Consider the following 22,816-nt stretch of genomic DNA (forward strand, 5'->3'; position numbering starts at 1 on the left):
AAAGGCAAAGTCACTTCCATCTCCACTCCGAGGGAAGGCCTCACCTTGGTCAGGTAGTCGTGTATGTTGAGTGTGGCGAGCTTCGTGAGGTGCCCGTTCAGGCCCAGGGCCATGAGGAAGCCTGCGTATTCGTTGGCTAGTTCTGCGTTTTTTGGCTTGTTGTAGACGATCCAAGCGGAGTCGATCTGAGAAGCAGGTGCAATCTTCAGCCCCGCAGCCACGCCGTTGTGGAAACTGGCCCAGCAGGCCATGTTGGGAGGGACATCGATGTTCCCACTATTCAGGTCCACGGTCGTGTTCCGAGGCGGAGCCCGGCCTGCCCAGAAGAGAAGCGTTGAGAAACACACAACAACGGAAGTTAGCTTGCACCTGAAATGGCTTCGTTTAGCAGAGTCCTCATCGACTGTCAGAGGAAAAAGACGAGGGCCAGCTATGCATCACCAATTCATCTATATCTGAAAAAGGCTTCCAAATGAGCACCTCTTATGTGTACCCCTAACACAAGAACTAGGGGGTCACCAAATGAAATGAAAAGGTAGCACTTTTAATACAAACTAAAGGAAATATTTCTTTAAGCAACACAAAGTCAACCTGTGGAACTCCTTGCCAGAGGATGATGTGAAGACCAGGACTTTAAGGGTGTGTCTAGACTACAGGGTTTTTTTGAAAAAAACTTCCCCTGCATCTAGACTGCTGCCGCACTTTCAAAAGCACTTTACTTTCAAAAGTAAATTGAAAACGCAGCAGTTTTTTCGACTGTGGAAAACCTTGTTTTATGAGAAATAACGCCTTGTTTGGAAAGTGCTCTTTGGAAAAAAGGTGCTATGGAATGCAAACTCTGCTTTTTCGAAAGACAGTGTCTAGCCTGCCTGGGTGCTCTCGTTCAAAAAAGTGGCTCGCTATTTCGAAAGCACCGGTTGTAGTCTAGACGCTCTCTTTCGAAAGCACCGGTTGTAGTCTAGACATGGCCTAATAGGGTTAAAAAAACAACTAGATAAGTTCAGGGAGGTTCGGTCCATCGATGGCTGTTAGCCAGGCGGGGCGGAGATGGTGTCCCTGGCCTCTGTTTGTCAGGGACTGGGAATGGGTGACAAAGGAGGGATCATGTGACGAGTCCCTGTTCTGTTCACCGCCTCTGGGGCACCTGGCATCGGGCACTGTGGGCAGACAGGACCCCGGGCTAGATGGACCGTCGGTCTGACCCAGCCTGGCCGCTCTCAGGTTCACCGATTGGTCAGGGGACAGCAGATGGGTGCTCTGCCTCCCACGTCCCAGCTCTAAGCAGCCGCGCTCACACTGCGGGTCACCAGGGCTGGCGTGAGAGGGCTGAAGCCCGAGTCCCACCTCCAAAGCCCGAGAAGTGGGAGAGCCCCTGCACTGACATCGCCCAGCTCCGTGAGCGAGGGCGGGTCCTTCCACTTCTTCTGTTCTCGCCCCATTCTCGCGTGTCAGAGCCCCGGGGCAGCGCGGCACTCCCGATTCCCTTCGGCACGCCGGGGCTGAACAAGATCTACCTGCCTCCGCAAAGCACTCGGAGCCCCAGGGCTGAACAGTGCTACAGAAGGGAAGGGTTGCCAGTTTCCCCCGGGCAGACAATTCCCCAGCTGGGCCAGCCACTCAGAAATCCAAGACAAGAAACAACTGCAGACATGGGGTAAGTGACCCACCAAAACCACGGGCTTCACCCCGAAAAAGCTAGTCAGCCTGGAGACTCCACCCTTCGTACTCCAAACAACAGCATCTGCTTTGGAAAAAGATGCCCTTGCAGCCAGCTTCCCAAAAAAGCACCGTCCCCTTGTGGCAAGGGTGTACGGACGCACACAGACCTCACTTGTTACTAAACTCAAGGGTTCTTTATGACTCAGAGGCAAGAAAATGAAGACAGCTGTTCCCTCCGAAGCCTGCCAAAAACGGGAGCACGACACAACTAAAAGGTGTCATAAGCCCAAGATTTCCATCTGCAAAAGAAATCTGAACATTCAGTGGCGATGAATGAATATGGGCAGCTGCACTTCTCAGCCTTGGGTTTCCAAGTGCTTTGCAGAGGAAGGTAAATACTGGCCGCTGCTGGCTCTAATGTACAGAGTTAGCAGAACTAGTCAGAACAGTCACACAACCCTGCAGATGACTGACAACGCAGAGTTCAAAACACCGGCTCTGCAGATACAGACTGAACCTCTCTGGTCCGGCAGGACCACGGACACTGCTGGAGCAGAGAGCCCCTGGAGACGCTGCTGGCAGCTGGGAGAGGAAGGATGACAACAGCACGGGGGTGGGGGGGGGGAGGCAACAGAGCCTGGTAGCTGGAGAAGGGAGCAGCGGGAAGCCTGGCACCCACTCCCCCCTCCCAGATCCCGGAAGCCTGACCTCCCCTGGTCCAGGAACTCCCTCGTTCAGGACCAGTGGGTCCCGAGGGTGGTGGACCAGGCAGATCCAGCTTGTTCGCTCTTTCCCGCGCACTAATTCAGTGGGGGGCGATCCGTGGCCCAGTGGGGCTCTGTGGGAGACGTCTGGTCTGCTGTGGCCCACGCGCAGGTTCTGCTGCATCCTTTGTTCCTTCCGGCGTGACTAAAGTGCCACGCACGCTCACCCAGGGCCCGCGCAGCCACTGGCCGGGAGAGCCACGGGCGCCCAATGGCAGCGCTGCCACGGCTCACCTCCCACAGAGCCGAGACACGCCAGCGCCGGGAGAGCCACGGGCGCCCAATGGCAGCGCTGCCACGGCTCACCTCCCGCAGAGCCGAGACACGCCAGCGCCGGGAGAGCCACGGGCGCCCAATCGCAGCGCTGCCACGGCTCACCTCCCGCAGAGCCGAGACACGCCAGCGCCGGGAGAGCCACGGGCGCCCAATGGCAGCGCTGCCACGGCTCACCTCCCGCAGAGCCGAGACACGCCAGCGCCGGGAGAGCCACGGGCGCCCAATCGCAGCGCTGCCACGGCTCCTCTCCCGCAGAGCCGAGACACGCCAGCGCCGGGAGAGCCACGGGCGCCCAATCGCAGCGCTGCCACGGCTCCCCTCCCACAGAGCCGAGACACGCCAGCGCCGGGAGAGCCACGGGCGCCCAATGGCAGCGCTGCCACGGCTCACCTCCCACAGAGCCGAGACACGCCAGCGCCGGGAGAGCCATGGGCGCCCAATGGCAGCGCTGCCACGGCTCACCTCCCGCAGAGCCGAGGCACGCCAGCGCCGGGAGAGCCACGGGCGCCCAATGGCAGCGCTGCCACGGCTCACCTCCCGCAGAGCCGAGACACGCCAGCGCCGGGAGAGCCACGGGCGCCCAATGGCAGCGCTGCCACGGCTCCCCTCCCGCAGAGCCGAGACACGCCAGCGCCGGGAGAGCCACGGGCGCCCAATGGCAGCGCTGCCACGGCTCACCTCCCGCAGAGCCGAGACACGCCAGCGCCGGGAGAGCCACGGGCGCCCAATGGCAGCGCTGCCACGGCTCACCTCCCGCAGAGCCGAGACACGCCAGCGCCGGGAGAGCCACGGGCGCCCAATCGCAGCGCTGCCACGGCTCCCCTCCCGCAGAGCCGAGGCACGCCAGCGCCGGGAGAGCCACGGGCGCCCAATCGCAGCGCTGCCACGGCTCACCTCCCGCAGAGCCGAGGCACGCCAGTGCCGGGAGAGCCACGGGCGCCCAATGGCAGCGCTGCCACGGCTCACCTCCCGCAGAGCCGAGACACGCCAGCACCGGGAGAGCCACGGGCGCCCAATGGCAGCGCTGCCACGGCTCACCTCCCGCAGAGCCGAGGCACGCCAGCGCCGGGAGAGCCACGGGCGCCCAATCGCAGCGCTGCCACGGCTCACCTCCTGCAGAGCCGAGACACGCCAGCGCCGGGAGAGCCACGGGCGCCCAATGGCAGCGCTGCCACGGCTCACCTCCCGCAGAGCCGAGGCACGCCGTGGCAGCGCTGCCACGGCTCACCTCCCGCAGAGCCGAGGCACGCCAGCGCCGGGAGAGCCATGGGCGCCCAATCGCAGCGCTGCCACGGCTCACCTCCCGCAGAGCCGAGACACGCCAGCGCCAGGAGAGCCATGGGCGCCCAATGGCAGCGCTGCCACGGCTCACCTCCCACAGAGCCGAGACACGCCAGCGCCGGGAGAGCCATGGGCGCCCAATGGCAGCGCTGCCACGGCTCACTTCCCGCAGAGCCGAGACACGCCAGCGCCGGGAGAGCCATGGGCGCCCAATGGCAGCGCTGCCACGGCTCACCTCCCGCAGAGCCGAGACACGCCAGCGCCGGGAGAGCCATGGGCGCCCAATGGCAGCGCTGCCATGGCTCACCTCCCGCAGAGCCGAGACACGCCAGCGCCGGAAGAGCCATGGGCGCCCAATCGCAGCGCTGCCACGGCTCACCTCCCGCAGAGCCGAGACACGCCAGCGCCGGAAGAGCCATGGGCGCCCAATCGCAGCGCTGCCACGGCTCACCTCCCGCAGAGCCGAGACACGCCAGCGCCGGGAGAGCCACGGGCGCCCAATGGCAGCGCTGCCACGGCTCACTTCCCGCAGAGCCGAGACACGCCAGCGCCGGGAGAGCCATGGGCGCCCAATGGCAGCGCTGCCACGGCTCACCTCCCGCAGAGCCGAGACACGCCAGCGCCGGGAGAGCCATGGGCGCCCAATGGCAGCGCTGCCATGGCTCACCTCCCGCAGAGCCGAGACACGCCAGCGCCGGAAGAGCCATGGGCGCCCAATGGCAGCGCTGCCACGGCTCACCTCCCGCAGAGCCGAGACACGCCAGCCCCGGGAGAGCCATGGGCGCCCAATCGCAGCGCTGCCACGGCTCACCTCCCGCAGAGCCGAGGCACGCCAGCGCCGGGAGAGCCACGGGCGCCCAATCGCAGCGCTGCCACGGCTCACCTCCCGCAGAGCCGAGGCACGCCAGCGCCGGGAGAGCCACGGGCGCCCAATCGCAGCGCTGCCACGGCTCACCTCCCGCAGAGCCGAGACACGCCAGCGCCGGGAGAGCCAGGGGCGCCCAATCGCAGCGCTGCCACGGCTCACCTCCCGCAGAGCCGAGACACGCCAGCGCCGGGAGAGCCATGGGCGCCCAATGGCAGCGCTGCCACGGCTCACCTCCCGCAGAGCCGAGACACGCCAGCGCCGGGAGAGCCATGGGCGCCCAATGGCAGCGCTGCCACGGCTCACCTCCCACAGAGCCGAGACACGCCAGCGCCGGGAGAGCCACGGGCGGCCAATGGCAGCGCTGCCACGGCTCACCTCCCGCAGAGACGAGACACGCCAGCGCCGGAAGAGCCATGGGCGCCCAATGGCAGCGCTGCCACGGCTCACCTCCCGCAGAGCCGAGGCACGCCAGCGCCGGGAGAGCCACGGGCGCCCAATGGCAGCGCTGCCACGGCTCACCGCCCGCAGAGCCGAGACACGCCAGCGCTGGGAGAGTACCCTGGGTACGACAATGGTGCAGCCCACTGGGATGCCACTCACTGGCCCCGACTGCCCATCACTGCTCTAATGAGCTTTGAGTATTTTGCTTCCTCACTAGGTGAAGGGTAAATCCAGCCTGGGTGAGGAAGGAGCCTAAATACCAGTGGGGAATCGACAGGACCTCGGCTCCCAAGTGAATGAGGCTTTTGGAAGTTTGACCACAGGTGGGCCCCTCTCCAGTAAGTGGCTGTCCAGGCAGGACTCTGCACCCAGCTGGAGTCGCTGCAGACCTCAGCTGCACGAAGCTGCACATGGTCCCAGCTGTAGGATTTCTACAGTAACGATCTACAGCACCAGGAGGAAATCGTGGCTCCCACCCCGTCAGCGGCTAAACTCTCGGACCTCAGCGGGGCCAAGATTTCATCCTCGTAAGGGTGAAGCACAAACCACGATCGGGTCTCGTGGAATCCGGCTGCGGGTTCTTGGATTAGAAGGTGGAATCGTTCTACCTCTGGCGGCAGCTCCCTGATTTCATGGATCAGCTGGGGATCTCGGAACACTGCGCACCTTCTGCTTCAGTAACCACTAAACGCAATCATCCGCTCCCGGGCCTGCCCTGCCGGCACGGCCAAGCCCCGGGCTGACCCCCACAAGCCCTGGGAAAGCTGAGACAGCGCCAGGCACAATTAACCCCCCACGGGCTGGTTCACGCTCCTGGTCTGAGTAACAGCTAAAATGCAAATGAGCTCTGGATCCAAAGCACAGTCACTCCTCCGGCTTGGCAATTTGTATATTGCCAGCTGAGCAGATTCCAGGTCTGATCTCGCACTGCAATCCCTGACGGGTGAGAACGCGCGCTGTAGAACTGCTCCTGAGGGTCAATTTCAAGAATCTGAAAAGTAATTTCTTTTGCTCCTCAGCTGTGTTTTATTTATTTTTCTAATGGATTGTTGTGTGTCTGCCGCGTGTACCAGAACACCACCCTTAACCAACCGCCTCGCCACGGTGTTAGAAGGCCGGCGAGGAGAACTCAAGGGTGCACAGAGGAAGTAGAGCAGGCTCAGGAATGCCCCCCCTAGCGCAGAATATTGTTCAGTAATTGCCTAGGTCCACTAGAAAAATACCGTGCAAGGCACAGACAACGCTTCCCGGAGCATCACAGCAACCACAACTCTCCAACACGTGCAGCCTGTCCTTTGCCCCTAGAGTGCACTTAGCGCACACACAGCCTGGGCTCAGCACACACCCCGGGCCCTGCTCAAATTGGCACTGGCCAGAGTGAAAACAACCGGGAGCAGGAAGGGGAGAGTAAAGGAGTAAAAGCGATTTCTGCCGGGAGCGCTGACGTGGCTCAAGAGCAGCACTGGTAAAGAGACGACTGTGCACACCTCCCCGTGCCCGCAGCGAGCAGCCCCAGCAAACAGGCTCGGGGCGCTACGTGGCGAGCCGGTCTGGACTGTTTGGGCTTTTCTCCTCTTCGAGGCGAGGGGGACGCGCTGACCTACGTACCGGTGAGATTCAGTTTAGGAATAGGCAGGGGCTCGGTGGGGACCGGGTGATAGGAGAACAGAGTGAACATCCCTCGGCCCAAGGGGAGCGCCATCGTCCGCTGGCACAGCTGTAGCAACCTGTGGAGGGAATCAGACAGAAAACCAAACTGAAAGGTCCCCGCGGCCATGGTCACAACACAGCACCCAGCAGATGCCAGTCCTGGCCGGCACGATGGGAGTCCCCCCCGAACAGCCTTCGGTTTCTTTATAACCCCGGCGGGGCAAAAGAGCTGTAGCTCTCGGCTTAGCCCTGTGGCCACGCCAAGAGAAATGCAAAGCTACCCAGCAGAGGCGGACAATCCCACATCTGCACAGGGGCTTTGCCACGGTTAGCGGCTACTGAAAGGTGGGTGTCCCTCCGGAGAAGTGTTCATTATTCTTACTCGTTAGTGATAATTATTCGCTATTTAAGTACTACCACATCGTGCAGCATGGCCCAGGCGCTGCACGCAAAGCGAACAAAGACTCCTTGCTCCCAAAAGCTTCCCGTTCTCAATACTGCAGCTGAAGTGATGCTGGGCGCACCCAGTGCGTATCAACCAGCGCAGCCTCACGAGGAACGTGGGGACGGAAGAAGCCAGCTTGAGAGATGGCCGCGAACAGCCCTGCTTTGACTAGTGGTAGCGCCCCGTTACCGCTCTTATGCAACGCGGGTCCTCAGAGCCGGATCTCTGTTCTACGGAAGCCAGGTCCTGACTCATTGGGAAGACGCCGCTCTCCAGGCTCGCCAGAGCACTCGGCTTTTTCAATCAGACTGTATTTCCCGATGGCCCTTTTCCTTCCTACCGCTGCGGGTCGCTGCCTCTGAGCAGCAAACAAATCGCTCCCCCAGAACAAGCTCAGCAGCCCCTACCAACCCTCAGGTGAGGAACCCGCTGAACGGGGCACAGCCAGGCCGCCAGCCCGCCGCAGGGCTCGGGTTCCGTCGGCCAGCTGCCGGGCACCGGCCGACTCAGCGAATCGGCGCTCCGCGGCTGCAGGAGATGAACCGGTGAACCAGCTGCAGCCCAAGAGCTGATGGCATCTCCCCCCGATCCATCTCGTTCCATGTGCTATTTCCCACGGGACGCTCCTCCCCTTCCCCCAATCAGAGCAAGTGGTGCCTCCCGGCAGGGGGCAGAGGGTGGGAAGTTCTGCTGCATTACGCTCCCCATCCCCTGGGGTCCCCCAAAGGCCGCTCTCCAGAGCAGCTGCTCTCCCTGCGGCTGTGATGCTGCTTCCAGCACCACTCACTCCGGGGAGCCCCCGCTAGGACACTCGGAGGCTTGGCCTGCCCTGGGTTTGAGGGCAGGGGGCAAACGTCAGCAGCGGAAAGGCCAGGAGCGGGCGGGCAGAATGACTAGGCAGCGCCCCAGAGCAACAGCCCGGCTCCCCCCTGCCCGCCGGCTTTGGGAGCCAAACGACCTGCCTGTGGCAGAAGGGGCACACGCTCCGCCCCTTGGGGACACAGACGCCCCATAGGCCCAGGCTTGGGCATCTCCCATCTCCGCGGGGAGCACTCGCGGCCCCTCAGGCACCGGCCAGGGCACCCTGCAGCGGCCCGGTCTGCACACGGCACACTGGAGCAGCTGATGGCCACCTGGCAAGCGGTCTCCAGCCAACCCCCGCGCCCCAGCGACCATGTGTCTCTGCAGCGGGGCCTTCAGCCGGTGCCGCCTCCGACGCTAGACACGACCGTGAGAACGGAGCGGCCCCATTTCCACGGGATCCACGTAGTCGATAGTCTATAAGAAGCTTTTGCTTATCGGTTAATCAACTGCACGATGACACGCCTGACAGGGACCCGGGTCATTGTACCAGTTTGTGGCTGTCCGGTCAGCTATTAGAGAGGCCAAGCTACACTGCGGGAAGCGGCTCCTCTCTGGAGGCTGAGCCACTGAAAGCACTGGCACGGTGCGTACTATCGGACTGGCCAACTACAGCGTCCTGAGGCTGGCAGGGCCCCCGCCCTGCCTCCCAGCCCTTCCCGCGCCACAGCAGCGCCACAGCTTCCAAGAGCCTGTCCCAAAATGCCCTGGCCTCCCCAGAGAGTAACATGGAGGAAAACGGACCGCCAAGGAATACTTCTTCTGAGCTACGATTCTTCTTTCAAATGCGCCCTACCGCTCAGAAGCCCGACATGAAAGGGAATTTCCAAGACACATTTTTATTCCAGAAACACTCCCCAGAGGCGTTTCAAATGGGGGGGGTCCTGCAGCAACTCCCCCCTACGCGAGGCGTGACCGAGCCGCCGCACGAGACACGGAGCCATTACCGCTTTCAAATGGGGGGGGGGTCCTGCAGCAACTCCCCCCTACGCGAGGCATGACCGAGCCGCCGCACGAGACACGGAGCCATTACCGCTTTCAAATGGGGGGGGGGGTCCTGCAGCAACTCCCCCCTACGCGAGGCGTGACCGAGCCGCCGCACGAGACACGGAGCCATTACCGCTTTCAAATGGGGGGGGGTCCTGCAGCAACTCCCCCCGATGCGAGGCATGACCGAGCCGCCGCACGAGACACGGAGCCATTACCGCTTTCAAATGGGGGGGGGGGTCCTGCAGCAACTCCCCCCACGCGAGGCGTGACCGAGCCGCCGCACGAGACACGGAGCCATTACCGCTTTCAAATGGGGGGGGGTCCTGCAGCAACTCCCCCCGATGCGAGGCATGACCGAGCCGCCGCACGAGACACGGAGCCATTACCGCTTTCAAATGGGGGGGGGGGGGTCCTGCAGCAACTCCCCCCACGCGAGGCGTGACCGAGCCGCCGCACGAGACACGGAGCCATTACCGCTTTCAAATGGGGGGGGGGGGGTCCTGCAGCAACTCCCCCCACGCGAGGCGTGACCGAGCCGCCGCACGAGACACGGAGCCATTACCGCTTTCAAATGGGGGGGGGTCCTGCAGCAACTCCCCCCGACGCGAGGCGTGACCGAGCCGCCGCACGAGACACGGAGCCATTACCGGTTTCAAATGGGGGGGGGTCCTGCAGCAACTCCCCCCGACGCGAGGCGTGACCGAGCCGCCGCACGAGACACGGAGCCATTACCGGTTTCAAATGGGGGGGGGTCCTGCAGCAACTCCCCCCTACGCGAGGCGTGACCGAGCCGCCGCACGAGACACGGAGCCATTACCGCTTTCAAATGGGGGGGGTCTGCAGCAACTCCCCCCTACGCGAGGCGTGACCGAGCCGCCGCACGAGACACGGAGCCATTACCGCTTTCAAATCGGGGGGGGGGGGGTCCTGCAGCAACTCCCCCCGACGCGAGGCGTGACCGAGCCGCCGCACGAGACACGGAGCCATTACCGCTTTCAAAGGGGGGGGGGTCCTGCAGCAACTCCCCCCGACGCGAGGCGTGACCGAGCCGCCGCACGAGACACGGAGCCATTACCACTTTCAAATGGGGGGGGGGGGTCCTGCAGCAACTCCCCCCACGCGAGGCGTGACCGAGCCGCCGCACGAGACACGGAGCCATTACCGCTTTCAAATGGGGGGGGGGGGGTCCTGCAGCAACTCCCCCCGACGCGAGGCGTGACCGAGCCGCCGCACGAGACACGGAGCCATTACCGCTTTCAAATGGGGGGGGATCCTGCAGCAACTCCCCCCGACGCGAGGCGTGACCGAGCCGCCGCACGAGACACGGAGCCATTACCGCTTTCAAATGGGGGGGGTCTGCAGCAACTCCCCCCGACGCGAGGCGTGACCGAGCCGCCGCACGAGACACGGAGCCATTACCGCTTTCAAATGGGGGGGGGTCCTGCAGCAACTCCCCCCGACGCGAGGCGTGACCGAGCCGCCGCACGAGACACGGAGCCATTACCGCTTTCAAATGGGGGGGGGGTCCTGCAGCAACTCCCCCCTACGCGAGGCGTGACCGAGCCGCCGCACGAGACACGGAGCCATTACCGCTTTCAAATGGGGGGGGGGGGGGGTCCTGCAGCAACTCCCCCCACGCGAGGCGTGACCGAGCCGCCGCACGAGACACGGAGCCATTACCGCTTTCAAATGGGGGGGGGGTCCTGCAGCAACTCCCCCCACGCGAGGCGTGACCGAGCCGCCGCACGAGACACGGAGCCATTACCGCTTTCAAATGGGGGGGGGTCCTGCAGCAACTCCCCCCGACGCGAGGCGTGACCGAGCCGCCGCACGAGACACGGAGCCATTACCGCTTTCAAATGGGGGGGGTCTGCAGCAACTCCCCCCGACGCGAGGCGTGACCGAGCCGCCGCACGAGACACGGAGCCATTACCGCTTTCAAATGGGGGGGGGTCCTGCAGCAACTCCCCCCGACGCGAGGCGTGACCGAGCCGCCGCACGAGACACGGAGCCATTACCGCTTTCAAATGGGGGGGGGGTCCTGCAGCAACTCCCCCCTACGCGAGGCGTGACCGAGCCGCCGCACGAGACACGGAGCCATTACCGCTTTCAAATGGAGGGGGGGGTCCTGCAGCAACTCCCCCCACGCGAGGCGTGACCGAGCCGCCGCACGAGACACGGAGCCATTACCGCTTTCAAATGGGGGGGGGTCCTGCAGCAACTCCCCCCACGCGAGGCGTGACCGAGCCGCCGCACGAGACACGGAGCCATTACCGCTTTCAAATGGGGGGGGGGTCCTGCAGCAACTCCCCCCGACGCGAGGCGTGACCGAGCCGCCGCACGAGACACGGAGCCATTACCGCTTTCAAATGGGGGGGGGTCCTGCAGCAACTCCCCCCGACGCGAGGCGTGACCGAGCCGCCGCACGAGACACGGAGCCATTACCGCTTTCAAATGGGGGGGGGGTCCTGCAGCAACTCCCCCCTACGCGAGGCGTGACCGAGCCGCCGCACGAGACACGGAGCCATTACCGCTTTCAAATGGGGGGGGGGGGTCCTGCAGCAACTCCCCCCACGCGAGGCGTGACCGAGCCGCCGCACGAGACACGGAGCCATTACCGCTTTCAAATGGGGGGGGGGTCCTGCAGCAACTCCCCCCACGCGAGGCGTGACCGAGCCGCCGCACGAGACACGGAGCCATTACCGCTTTCAAATGGGGGGGGGGTCCTGCAGCAACTCCCCCCGACGCGAGGCGTGACCGAGCCGCCGCACGAGACACGGAGCCATTACCGCTTTCAAATGGGGGGGGGTCCTGCAGCAACTCCCCCCGACGCGAGGCGTGACCGAGCCGCCGCACGAGACACGGAGCCATTACCGCTTTCAAATGGGGGGGGTCTGCAGCAACTCCCCCCGACGCGAGGCGTGACCGAGCCGCCGCACGAGACACGGAGCCATTACCGCTTTCAAATGGGGGGGGGTCCTGCAGCAACTCCCCCCGACGCGAGGCGTGACCGAGCCGCCGCACGAGACACGGAGCCATTACCGCTTTCAAATGGGGGGGGGGTCCTGCAGCAACTCCCCCCTACGCGAGGCGTGACCGAGCCGCCGCACGAGACACGGAGCCATTACCGCTTTCAAATGGGGGGGGGGGGTCCTGCAGCAACTCCCCCCACGCGAGGCGTGACCGAGCCGCCGCACGAGACACGGAGCCATTACCGCTTTCAAATGGGGGGGGGGGTCCTGCAGCAACTCCCCCCACGCGAGGCGTGACCGAGCCGCCGCACGAGACACGGAGCCATTACCGCTTTCAAATGGGGGGGGGTCCTGCAGCAACTCCCCCCTACGCGAGGCATGACCGAGCCGCCGCACGAGACACGGAGCCATTACCGCTTTCAAATGGGGGGGGGGTCCTGCAGCAACTCCCCCCTACGCGAGGCGTGACCGAGCCGCCGCACGAGACACGGAGCCATTACCGCTTTCAAATGGGGGGGGGTCCTGCAGCAACTCCCCCCGATGCGAGGCATGACCGAGCCGCCGCACGAGACACGGAGCCATTACCGCTTTCAAATGGGGGGGGGGGTCCTGCAGCAACTCCCCCCACGCGAGGCGTGACCGAGCCGCCGCACGAGACACGGAGCCATTACCGCTTTCAAATGGGGGGGGGTCCTGCAGCAACTCCCCCCGATGCGAGGCATGACCGAGCCGCCGCACGAGACACGGAGCCATTACCGCTTTCAAATGGGGGGGGGGGGGTCCTGCAGCAACTCCCCCCACGCGAGGCGTGACCGAGCCGCCGCACGAGACACGGAGCCATTACCGCTTTCAAATGGGGGGGGGGGGTCCTGCAGCAACTCCCCCCACGCGAGGCGTGACCGAGCCGCCGCACGAGACACGGAGCCATTACCGCTTTCAAATGGGGGGGGGTCCTGCAGCAACTCCCCCCGACGCGAGGCGTGACCGAGCCGCCGCACGAGACACGGAGCCATTACCGGTTTCAAATGGGGGGGGGTCCTGCAGCAACTCCCCCCTACGCGAGGCGTGACCGAGCCGCCGCACGAGACACGGAGCCATTACCGCTTTCAAATGGGGGGGGTCTGCAGCAACTCCCCCCTACGCGAGGCGTGACCGAGCCGCCGCACGAGACACGGAGCCATTACCGCTTTCAAATGGGGGGGGGGGGGTCCTGCAGCAACTCCCCCCGACGCGAGGCGTGACCGAGCCGCCGCACGAGACACGGAGCCATTACCGCTTTCAAAGGGGGGGGGGTCCTGCAGCAACTCCCCCCGACGCGAGGCGTGACCGAGCCGCCGCACGAGACACGGAGCCATTACCGCTTTCAAATGGGGGGGGGGGTCCTGCAGCAACTCCCCCCACGCGAGGCGTGACCGAGCCGCCGCACGAGACACGGAGCCATTACCGCTTTCAAATGGGGGGGGGGGGGGGTCCTGCAGCAACTCCCCTCGACGCGAGGCGTGACCGAGCCGCCGCACGAGACACGGAGCCATTACCGCTTTCAAATGGGGGGGGATCCTGCAGCAACTCCCCCCGACGCGAGGCGTGACCGAGCCGCCGCACGAGACACGGAGCCATTACCGCTTTCAAATGGGGGGGGTCTGCAGCAACTCCCCCCGACGCGAGGCGTGACCGAGCCGCCGCACGAGACACGGAGCCATTACCGCTTTCAAATGGGGGGGGGTCCTGCAGCAACTCCCCCCGACGCGAGGCGTGACCGAGCCGCCGCACGAGACACGGAGCCATTACCGCTTTCAAATGGGGGGGGGGGTCCTGCAGCAACTCCCCCCTACGCGAGGCGTGACCGAGCCGCCGCACGAGACACGGAGCCATTACCGCTTTCAAATGGGGGGGGGGGGTCCTGCAGCAACTCCCCCCACGCGAGGCGTGACCGAGCCGCCGCACGAGACACGGAGCCATTACCGCTTTCAAATGGGGGGGGGGTCCTGCAGCAACTCCCCCCACGCGAGGCGTGACCGAGCCGCCGCACGAAACACGGAGCCATTACCGCTTTCAAATGGGGGGGGGGTCCTGCAGCAACTCCCCCCGACGCGAGGCGTGACCGAGCCGCCGCACGAGACACGGAGCCATTACCGCTTTCAAATGGGGGGGGTCTGCAGCAACTCCCCCCGACGCGAGGCGTGACCGAGCCGCCGCACGAGACACGGAGCCATTACCGCTTTCAAATGGGGGGGGGTCCTGCAGCAACTCCCCCCGACGCGAGGCGTGACCGAGCCGCCGCACGAGACACGGAGCCATTACCGCTTTCAAATGGGGGGGGGGTCCTGCAGCAACTCCCCCCTACGCGAGGCGTGACCGAGCCGCCGCACGAGACACGGAGCCATTACCGCTTTCAAATGGAGGGGGGGGTCCTGCAGCAACTCCCCCCACGCGAGGCGTGACCGAGCCGCCGCACGAGACACGGAGCCATTACCGCTTTCAAATGGGGGGGGGTCCTGCAGCAACTCCCCCCACGCGAGGCGTGACCGAGCCGCCGCACGAGACACGGAGCCATTACCGCTTTCAAATGGGGGGGGGTCCTGCAGCAACTCCCCCCGACGCGAGGCGTGACCGAGCCGCCGCACGAGACACGGAGCCATTACCGCTTTCAAATGGGGGGGGGTCCTGCAGCAACTCCCCCCGACGCGAGGCGTGACCGAGCCGCCGCACGAGACACGGAGCCATTACCGCTTTCAAATGGGGGGGGGGGTCCTGCAGCAACTCCCCCCTACGCGAGGCGTGACCGAGCCGCCGCACGAGACACGGAGCCATTACCGCTTTCAAATGGGGGGGGGGGGTCCTGCAGCAACTCCCCCCACGCGAGGCGTGACCGAGCCGCCGCACGAGACACGGAGCCATTACCGCTTTCAAATGGGGGGGGGGTCCTGCAGCAACTCCCCCCACGCGAGGCGTGACCGAGCCGCCGCACGAGACACGGAGCCATTACCGCTTTCAAATGGGGGGGGGTCCTGCAGCAACTCCCCCCGACGCGAGGCGTGACCGAGCCGCCGCACGAGACACGGAGCCATTACCGCTTTCAAATGGGGGGGGGTCCTGCAGCAACTCCCCCCGACGCGAGGCGTGACCGAGCCGCCGCACGAGACACGGAGCCATTACCGCTTTCAAATGGGGGGGGTCTGCAGCAACTCCCCCCGACGCGAGGCGTGACCGAGCCGCCGCACGAGACACGGAGCCATTACCGCTTTCAAATGGGGGGGGGTCCTGCAGCAACTCCCCCCGACGCGAGGCGTGACCGAGCCGCCGCACGAGACACGGAGCCATTACCGCTTTCAAATGGGGGGGGGGTCCTGCAGCAACTCCCCCCTACGCGAGGCGTGACCGAGCCGCCGCACGAGACACGGAGCCATTACCGCTTTCAAATGGGGGGGGGGGTCCTGCAGCAACTCCCCCCACGCGAGGCGTGACCGAGCCGCCGCACGAGACACGGAGCCATTACCGCTTTCAAATGGGGGGGGGTCCTGCAGCAACTCCCCCCTACGCGAGGCGTGACCGAGCCGCCGCACGAGACACGGAGCCATTACCGGTTTCAAATGGGGGGGGGGGGTCCTGCAGCAACTCCCCCCTACGCGAGGCGTGACTGAGCCGCCGCACGAGACACGGAGCCATTACCGCTTTCAAATGGGGGGGGTCTGCAGCAACTCCCCCCTACGCGAGGCGTGACCGAGCCGCCGCACGAGACACGGAGCCATTACCGCTTTCAAATGGGGGGGGGTCCTGCAGCAACTCCCCCCTACGCGAGGCGTGACTGAGCCGCCGCACGAGACACGGAGCCATTACCGCTTTCAAATGGGGGGGGTCTGCAGCAACTCCCCCCTACGCGAGGCGTGACCGAGCCGCCGCACGAGACATGGAGCCATTACCGCTTTCAAATGGGAGGGGGTCCTGCAGCAACTCCCCCCGACGCGAGGCGTGACCGAGCCGCCGCACGAGACACGGAGCCATTACCGGTTCTCTTTCTCCTCTATGTACTCGTGGTCGCTGACTTCTGGCATCTGCACTACGCTGACACGCACGGGGTGGGCACTTTGAAGGAGTCGGCGCACTTCCTGCACCCTCAGGTCCTCACTCCAGATCAGCGACATCACTTCCTGATTCATATCGTTCATCCCATCGTCCTCCTCCTCTGCCTCCGCTCCCGAAGGCCCATCGGACGAGAGCACCTGGGCCACAGACTGGGGGGGGAACAGATGGGGGGTCATTTCTGAACAGGCCGCTCAAGGAGCCAACAAGACACTCGCCCTGTAACCCCCGGTCTGAGGGGCCGCGGGAGCGAGGCGCTCGGAGAACAGCGCGCCCACACATCCCTGGGACCTCTAGACTTGGATCAACTCCAGCCATCCACACGGACAGGGTCAGCCCCTCCCAACGAGGAGAGAAAACGGTTCCTGTGGCCTCCAAGGCGAAGCCAGGGAAGTTCAATGACTAACCCCTAGGGCAGTGGTCACCACCCAGTCGATCGGGATCTACCGGGAGATCTTGGAGCCTCTGACCGGGGATCCCGACTGCTTTGGCCAAGAGGCTGCCAAGTGCTGGCACTTCAGCTGCCCCTCCCGCCTCTCCTGCCCTTTGCCTTGGAGCTGCCTTTCCCCGGGAGCCTCCTGCACGCTGTGCAGGGCAGGGAGAGGAGGGGGTGATGTCAGGACGCCCCCTCACATCCTGTATCTCATCTCCACAGAATGGGGGGGCAGATAACGGCTTGGAGTGGAGGGGGTTCACTGGCTGCTTTAGGGAGTGGTGCAGGAGCAGCGTAGGGGTCAGTCTGCCTTAGCCCCACTGCACCCCCACCCAGGAGCCACCTGAGGTCAGCAGTGTCCAGCTGGAGCCAGCTCCGATCCCCTGCCCCAGTCGTGAACCCCTCCTGCACCTCAAACTCCTGCCCTACCCTGAGCCCTCTGGATCCAAACTCCCTTACACCGCCTGTACCCTGAACCCCTCCTGCACTCCAAACCCCTGCCCTACCCTGAGCCCTCTGGATCCAAACTCCCTTACACCGCCTGTACCCTGAACCCCTCCTGCACCCCAAACCCCTGCCCTACCCTGAGCCCTCTGGATCCAAACTCCCTTACACCGCCTGTACCCTGAACCCCTCCTGCACTCCAAACCCCCGCCCTACCCTGAGCCCTCTGGATCCAAACTCCCTTACACTGCCTGTACCCTGAACCCCTCCTGCACCCCAAACCCCTGCCCTACCCTGAGCCCTCTGGATCCAAACTCCCTTACACCGCCTGTACCCTGAACCCCTCCTGCACTCCAAACCCCCGCCCTACCCTGAGCCCTCTGGATCCAAACTCCCTTACACCGCCTGTACCCTGAACCCCTCCTGCACCCCAAACCCCTGCCCTACCCTGAGCCCTCTGGATCCAAACTCCCTTACACCGCCTGTACCCTGAACCCCTCCTGCACTCCAAACCCCCGCCCTACCCTGAGCCCTCTGGATCCAAACTCCCTTACACTGCCTGTACCCTGAACCCCTCCTGCACCCCAAACCCCTGCCCTACCCTGAGCCCTCTGGATCCAAACTCCCTTACACCGCCTGTACCCTGAACCCCTCCTGCACTCCAAACCCCCGCCCTACCCTGAGCCCTCTGGATCCAAACTCCCTTACACCGCCTGTACCCTGAACCCCTCCTGCACCCCAAACTCCTGCCCTACCCTGAGCCCTCTGGACCCAAACTCCCTTACACCGCCTGTACCCTGAACCCCTCCTGCACCCCAAACTCCTGCCCTACCCTGAGCCCTCTGGACCCAAACTCCCTTACACCGCCTGTACCCCAAACCCCCGCCCTACCCTGAGCCCTCTGGATCCAAACTCCCTTACACCGCCTGTACCCCAAACCCCTGTCCTACCCTGAGCCCTCTGGATCCAAACTCCCTTACACCGCCTGTACCCTGAACCCCTCCTGCACTCCAAACCCCCGCCCTACCCTGAGCCCTCTGGACCCAAACTCCCTTACACCGCCTGTACCCTGAACCCCTCCTGCACTCCAAACCCCCGCCCTACCCTGAGCCCTCTGGATCCAAACTCCCTTACACCGCCTGTACCCTGAACCCCTCCTGCACTCCAAACCCCCGCCCTACCCTGAGCCCTCTGGACCCAAACTCCCTTACACCGCCTGTACCCTGAACCCCTCCTGCACTCCAAACCCCCGCCCTACCCTGAGCCCTCTGGATCCAAACTCCCTTACACCGCCTGTACCCTGAACCCCTCCTGCACGCCAAACCCCCGCCCTACCCTGAGCCCTCTGGATCCAAACTCCCTTACACCGCCTGTACCCTGAACCCCTCCTGCACGCCAAACCTCTGCCCTACCCTGAGCCCTCTGGGCAGTGTATTAGTAGCAACAGAGCTGACTTGAATGGGGCCTGCGTGTCGTGTCGTCTTGCCTTCATCATTGTATTCATGCCCGTCAGTGCAAAAGAAGCTATTTGCATATATATACACAACCACACTTCAGTGGCGGTCCTCGGCATGGGCTGTATCACTGTGGCCCCTGGGGCTTCCAAAGTTGAGTAGCCCTGATCTAATGGGCTGCGGCTCCCGCCCCGAGCTGCCTAAAAGTTTGTATGATCCAATATCAGAAAGGATCGTTAACCATCACAGTTCCCAGCACATGCTGGTACCAGTAAACATACCGGCGATGAACGAAAAACAAACCGATTTCACTAAGTTCAGACCTGATAGCACCACCCCACTCGCCAGTGCCTCCTTTGAAAGAGGAAACTCCACCCTGCCCCTCTGAAAGAGGAGAAGCAATCTGGCTTGGGTAGAGCACTTTCTCCTTTTAAGGTAACGTTTAGGACAACGCCTCCCAAGCCCAGGGACACGAGGCAGCTGCCACAAATCTCACTGGGGTGAAAAGGTCGCCGGGGAGAGGTAAAATGAGTCTTTAATGAATGGTGGCCCAGTACGGGAGGCTTGTGAATTGCTCCTTTTCATTCAGAAGAAAACCTCGGAGTTGTGTCACACACACGGGCGCTGCTGTGAGGCAGCTGGGTAAAGGCAAAGCTGCTTCTTAGCGGGCACTAAACAGCTGGTGGGGAAGGGCCTTTGCCGGGCGCGCAGAGAGGAGCGAGCGCTCGCTCTCTGTGGCGTCTCAGCGCAATGCACACTCTCGACGTCAGGGCTGGGCACGAGGACCCCTTCGTTCTAGTGTGTGGTCCTGGGCTGGCGACACCCCCGGAAGGGGCGGGGCTGGGGACTAGCCTCCCCCCGGAGTTGTCTGGGGAGAGAGGCTTTGAATTGAAAACACAACAAAGGGCTCCTCGCGGCTCCCGGCCCCGCCGCTACCCGCGCTGCCTGCCAGCCGCCTGGGTTGATGTGGTTATTTAAAGGGCTCGTGGCTCCAGCACCTGCCGGGGTAGAGCCGCGAGTGGGAACCGTGAGCCACTGAACGAGGATCCTGCTGCCAGAGCCACCGCCTGGAAAAATCGGTGGCACAGGCAGCAGGCTAGAAATAGAAAGCAGCCAGCTGCAGCCCATGGGCCGGATCCAAGTGTCAGGCAGGCCAGATCCAACTCCCAGGCCGCACCTGGCATGCTCTCAAGCTAGCAAGCAATATTTCGTCTTGGTACAAAGGCCCCGAAAGAAGGCACCCATGGACAGTCAACCTGAGAGGCCCTGGTGACTCCAGCTTTCAGATGACTTTTTTTTTTAAGGCACGCTCTAGGGTTTACAGAACAGAAAAACCCTTAAGGGCGAAAGAAGAAAAACATGTAGAAAAACATCCAGCGTGCTTCTGAAAGCGTGTCAGATTTCCCACAATGAACAGGAAGAGTGCGCTCATGTCAAGCCAAAAGAGTCAGAGAAGGAAATACCTGGCTTCCTGTGCTCTCGTGTAACTGTTTCGCTGCCACACGCCGAGGGCAGAGCATGGAGACTTGGGACCTGAGAAAGTCACAGCTTTGCAACGCAGCAGCAGTGACAGAGGAAATTCTAGTCACTCCGTAGGTAAAACTCCGCTGAGATTTGTACTTAAGGGAGGATTGAAACCCATCTGGTTTACACTCGATTTAATCTACATATTTAAACACACTCCCACGCTGTCTGGTGCCGGTAGAATTTTCTGGTAAAAACACTGACTGTTTGTAAACCACACGCCGCCCGGGCTCACCAATCTAGAGTCCTATATACCATCTCTCCTACACAAAACGAGCGGTTTTGGCCAGCTCGGAAGTCAAAAGAGACTAGCCCAACTTTCTAAGCATTTAGAAAGCATGCGGAGCAGGCAGGGTGATACTGATATCTGTCTTTCGGAAGTCCCCCGTTATGTCGATACTCACAGATTTGCCCTTTGCCAGGTTCCCTTCGCATGCCTGTTTGGAAAGATCTTGACGCCCAATCAAGAGACAGACAGCTTCCGGCCAATCAGAGGCAGGCTGCTCTCGGCAGTGATATATGGCATCTCTGATAGGAAGCGCGACCCCAAAGGGGAGAGACTCCAGATCTCTTAAGGTGAAACCTTAAAATGAGAGGAACAACCTTATAAGGGTTTTTAAAAAGGCATCATCCTGAAACTGGCCAAAGTGACTGTCAAACATCAGACTGTGACATGGGGTTACTGTCAGCGTGCAAAATGGTAAAAGCTTTTCTTACCTACACTAGTCATCCAGACAACCAGCTTTTCCGCAAGGCTGGAAACAGACGTGCTTTGTCTGAAACTATACCTACAAAAAAACGGGAAAGCAGACCCTTGTGACTCAGAAACAGCAGTATCACAGCGCAAGTGCAGAATTCATCAATGTTCGAGTTACCGATCGTCATCTTGTTCTGTTGGCTGTTTTCGTTGCCCTGAAACAGAAAAACAAGTTGTCTTGTTGCCAGGTGACTGTAGGAACAATGGGAACTGGTGTCTACAGGCCAATACCCAGGCCACCCGACAGCCTCTTCCAGCCCATTGTACCTGGAGTTATCCTGAACAAATAATGCGAGGCTTCGTCCGAAACGGCGCTCTCATCACCCAGCACGTACAGCGCGACACTCTGTGTGCGGGAAAGAAACGACATTATTGAACACGTTGCCAAGGACCAGACCAATCACTGTCCGTGGAAGCCAGCAGCGAGAAATACACTGCTAATGACGGCACGCAGAACCTCAGCTCCTTATGAAGACGAGTAGCAACTCCCCAATTGAGAGGGCACCGAAATTTTCCCTGGCGCTACGTCTACACTGGCAACTGAACGACAGAAACGTTGTTGCTGAGAGGTGTCACATGACACACACTCTCTTATGAAAGACAAAAGTAATGCCGACAACAGCTCTTTGCTGGCAGGAGAACTTTCCTGCCACAAAGCTAATGCTGTTAGTTGGGAGGGAAGAATTCTGTCGGCAAAAGAGATGCCAAAGCAGCTACACTGCCTGACTTCCCGGGACCCGGCTGTAGCGACCCCGCTGTGTTGCTAAGAGCTGTGTAGTGTAGACAAAGCCTTGGAGGACTCAACACTCTCAGTTTTACACATTAATGGCAGGTTTTAACCTCCACGTCTGGCAAAGCATCTCTTACAAAGACAGCTGGATCTTCCAGGGTGTGTTTTCAAAGAAACGCTTATCGGAAATGCTCCCCTTTGGAATTTTTGCCCTGCACCTCTCACATTTCAAACACCAGCCTTCTAGCTCCTGCAACCCCTCACCCCCTCCCCCAGCAGGTCAGTCACTGGCCACTTTGCCAACACGCTGAACACAGTTATTCCTCAGTTAACAAGACCCTCCTGGCATTTCGCCCTGGCTAGCCAGGGACCTGCTCTCCTCCAGTAGCCGCCTCCACTGCCAGACGCTGCAGCCTCGCAAGAGGCAACCTTCCCTCCCAAAAGAGTCTGGTTTTCATCGAGAGCGCCTGGCCAGCCGAAAGCCCGAGTCCACCCAGAGGCTCTGCACATGCTGCTGGTGGGGCAGAGAGCCTGGGGAGGCAGACGGGAAGCCAGAGCTAGGCACTGACTGGATGTGAGGGGCCGGCAGGCAGCCAGGGGCTTATGCAGACGGGGTTTACTGGAAGCAAGGGGGCTTGCAGGCCGAGAGCTCTTGGTGCTGGGCTGGCCGCGCCTGCTGGGCGCCCTTGGTGCAGCTGCCTCACCTTCCCACATCACGTCCCAGGGCATTATCCCGTACTGCCCTTCCAAACAAGGACACCCCCCCGCAGTCAGGCACACCAGTCACACAAACCCGGAGCCCAGCATGGGCAGGCAAGCGCTTGCAGCATCGACACCTCCCTCCTGATCTGCCGTGCAAGGCCTGCGGCCAGGCGGGTACCTACCAGCACCACCAGCTTGCTCCTCTCGCAGACCCCGGGGAGGTACGGGTACGGCAGGGCTCCTTCCCCCTTCAAGCAGGAGCTCAGCCACTGAAAGATGCTGGGAGGCTCCGCAGAAAAAAACGAGGGATGGTGCATGAACCCTGTTTGGGCTTAATCAGACGAGCAGGCGTCACACGGGGCACACGAGAAACAAAGGCACTGGGGCGGTGACGCCAGCCCGAAAGCACAGGCCAAAGGCCACCGCGCTCTGCCGCTAGTTCTTCAGCAAGCGGGCGCGAGGGGCTAAACATTCCCCCCGACCAC

The 22,816-nt window shown here is 62.6% G+C and overlaps 1 protein-coding gene across 1 annotated transcript in view; it reads right to left on the reverse strand.

The window, feature by feature from the left end:
- ANAPC1 (anaphase promoting complex subunit 1) overlaps positions 1-22,816 on the reverse strand; it is a 79,796-nt gene that overhangs the window by 22,912 nt on the left and 34,068 nt on the right. The window contains 8 exon segments of the mRNA XM_075925887.1: positions 45-316; positions 6,898-7,016; positions 16,213-16,439; positions 20,547-20,725; positions 20,860-20,930; positions 21,018-21,054; positions 21,167-21,245; positions 22,514-22,662. Of these exon segments, the coding sequence (XP_075782002.1) occupies positions 45-316; positions 6,898-7,016; positions 16,213-16,439; positions 20,547-20,725; positions 20,860-20,930; positions 21,018-21,054; positions 21,167-21,245; positions 22,514-22,662 (1,133 nt within the window).

The sequence above is a fragment of the Pelodiscus sinensis genome, chromosome 3 (assembly GCF_049634645.1).
Source record: "Pelodiscus sinensis isolate JC-2024 chromosome 3, ASM4963464v1, whole genome shotgun sequence".
NCBI lineage: Eukaryota > Metazoa > Chordata > Testudines > Trionychidae > Pelodiscus > Pelodiscus sinensis.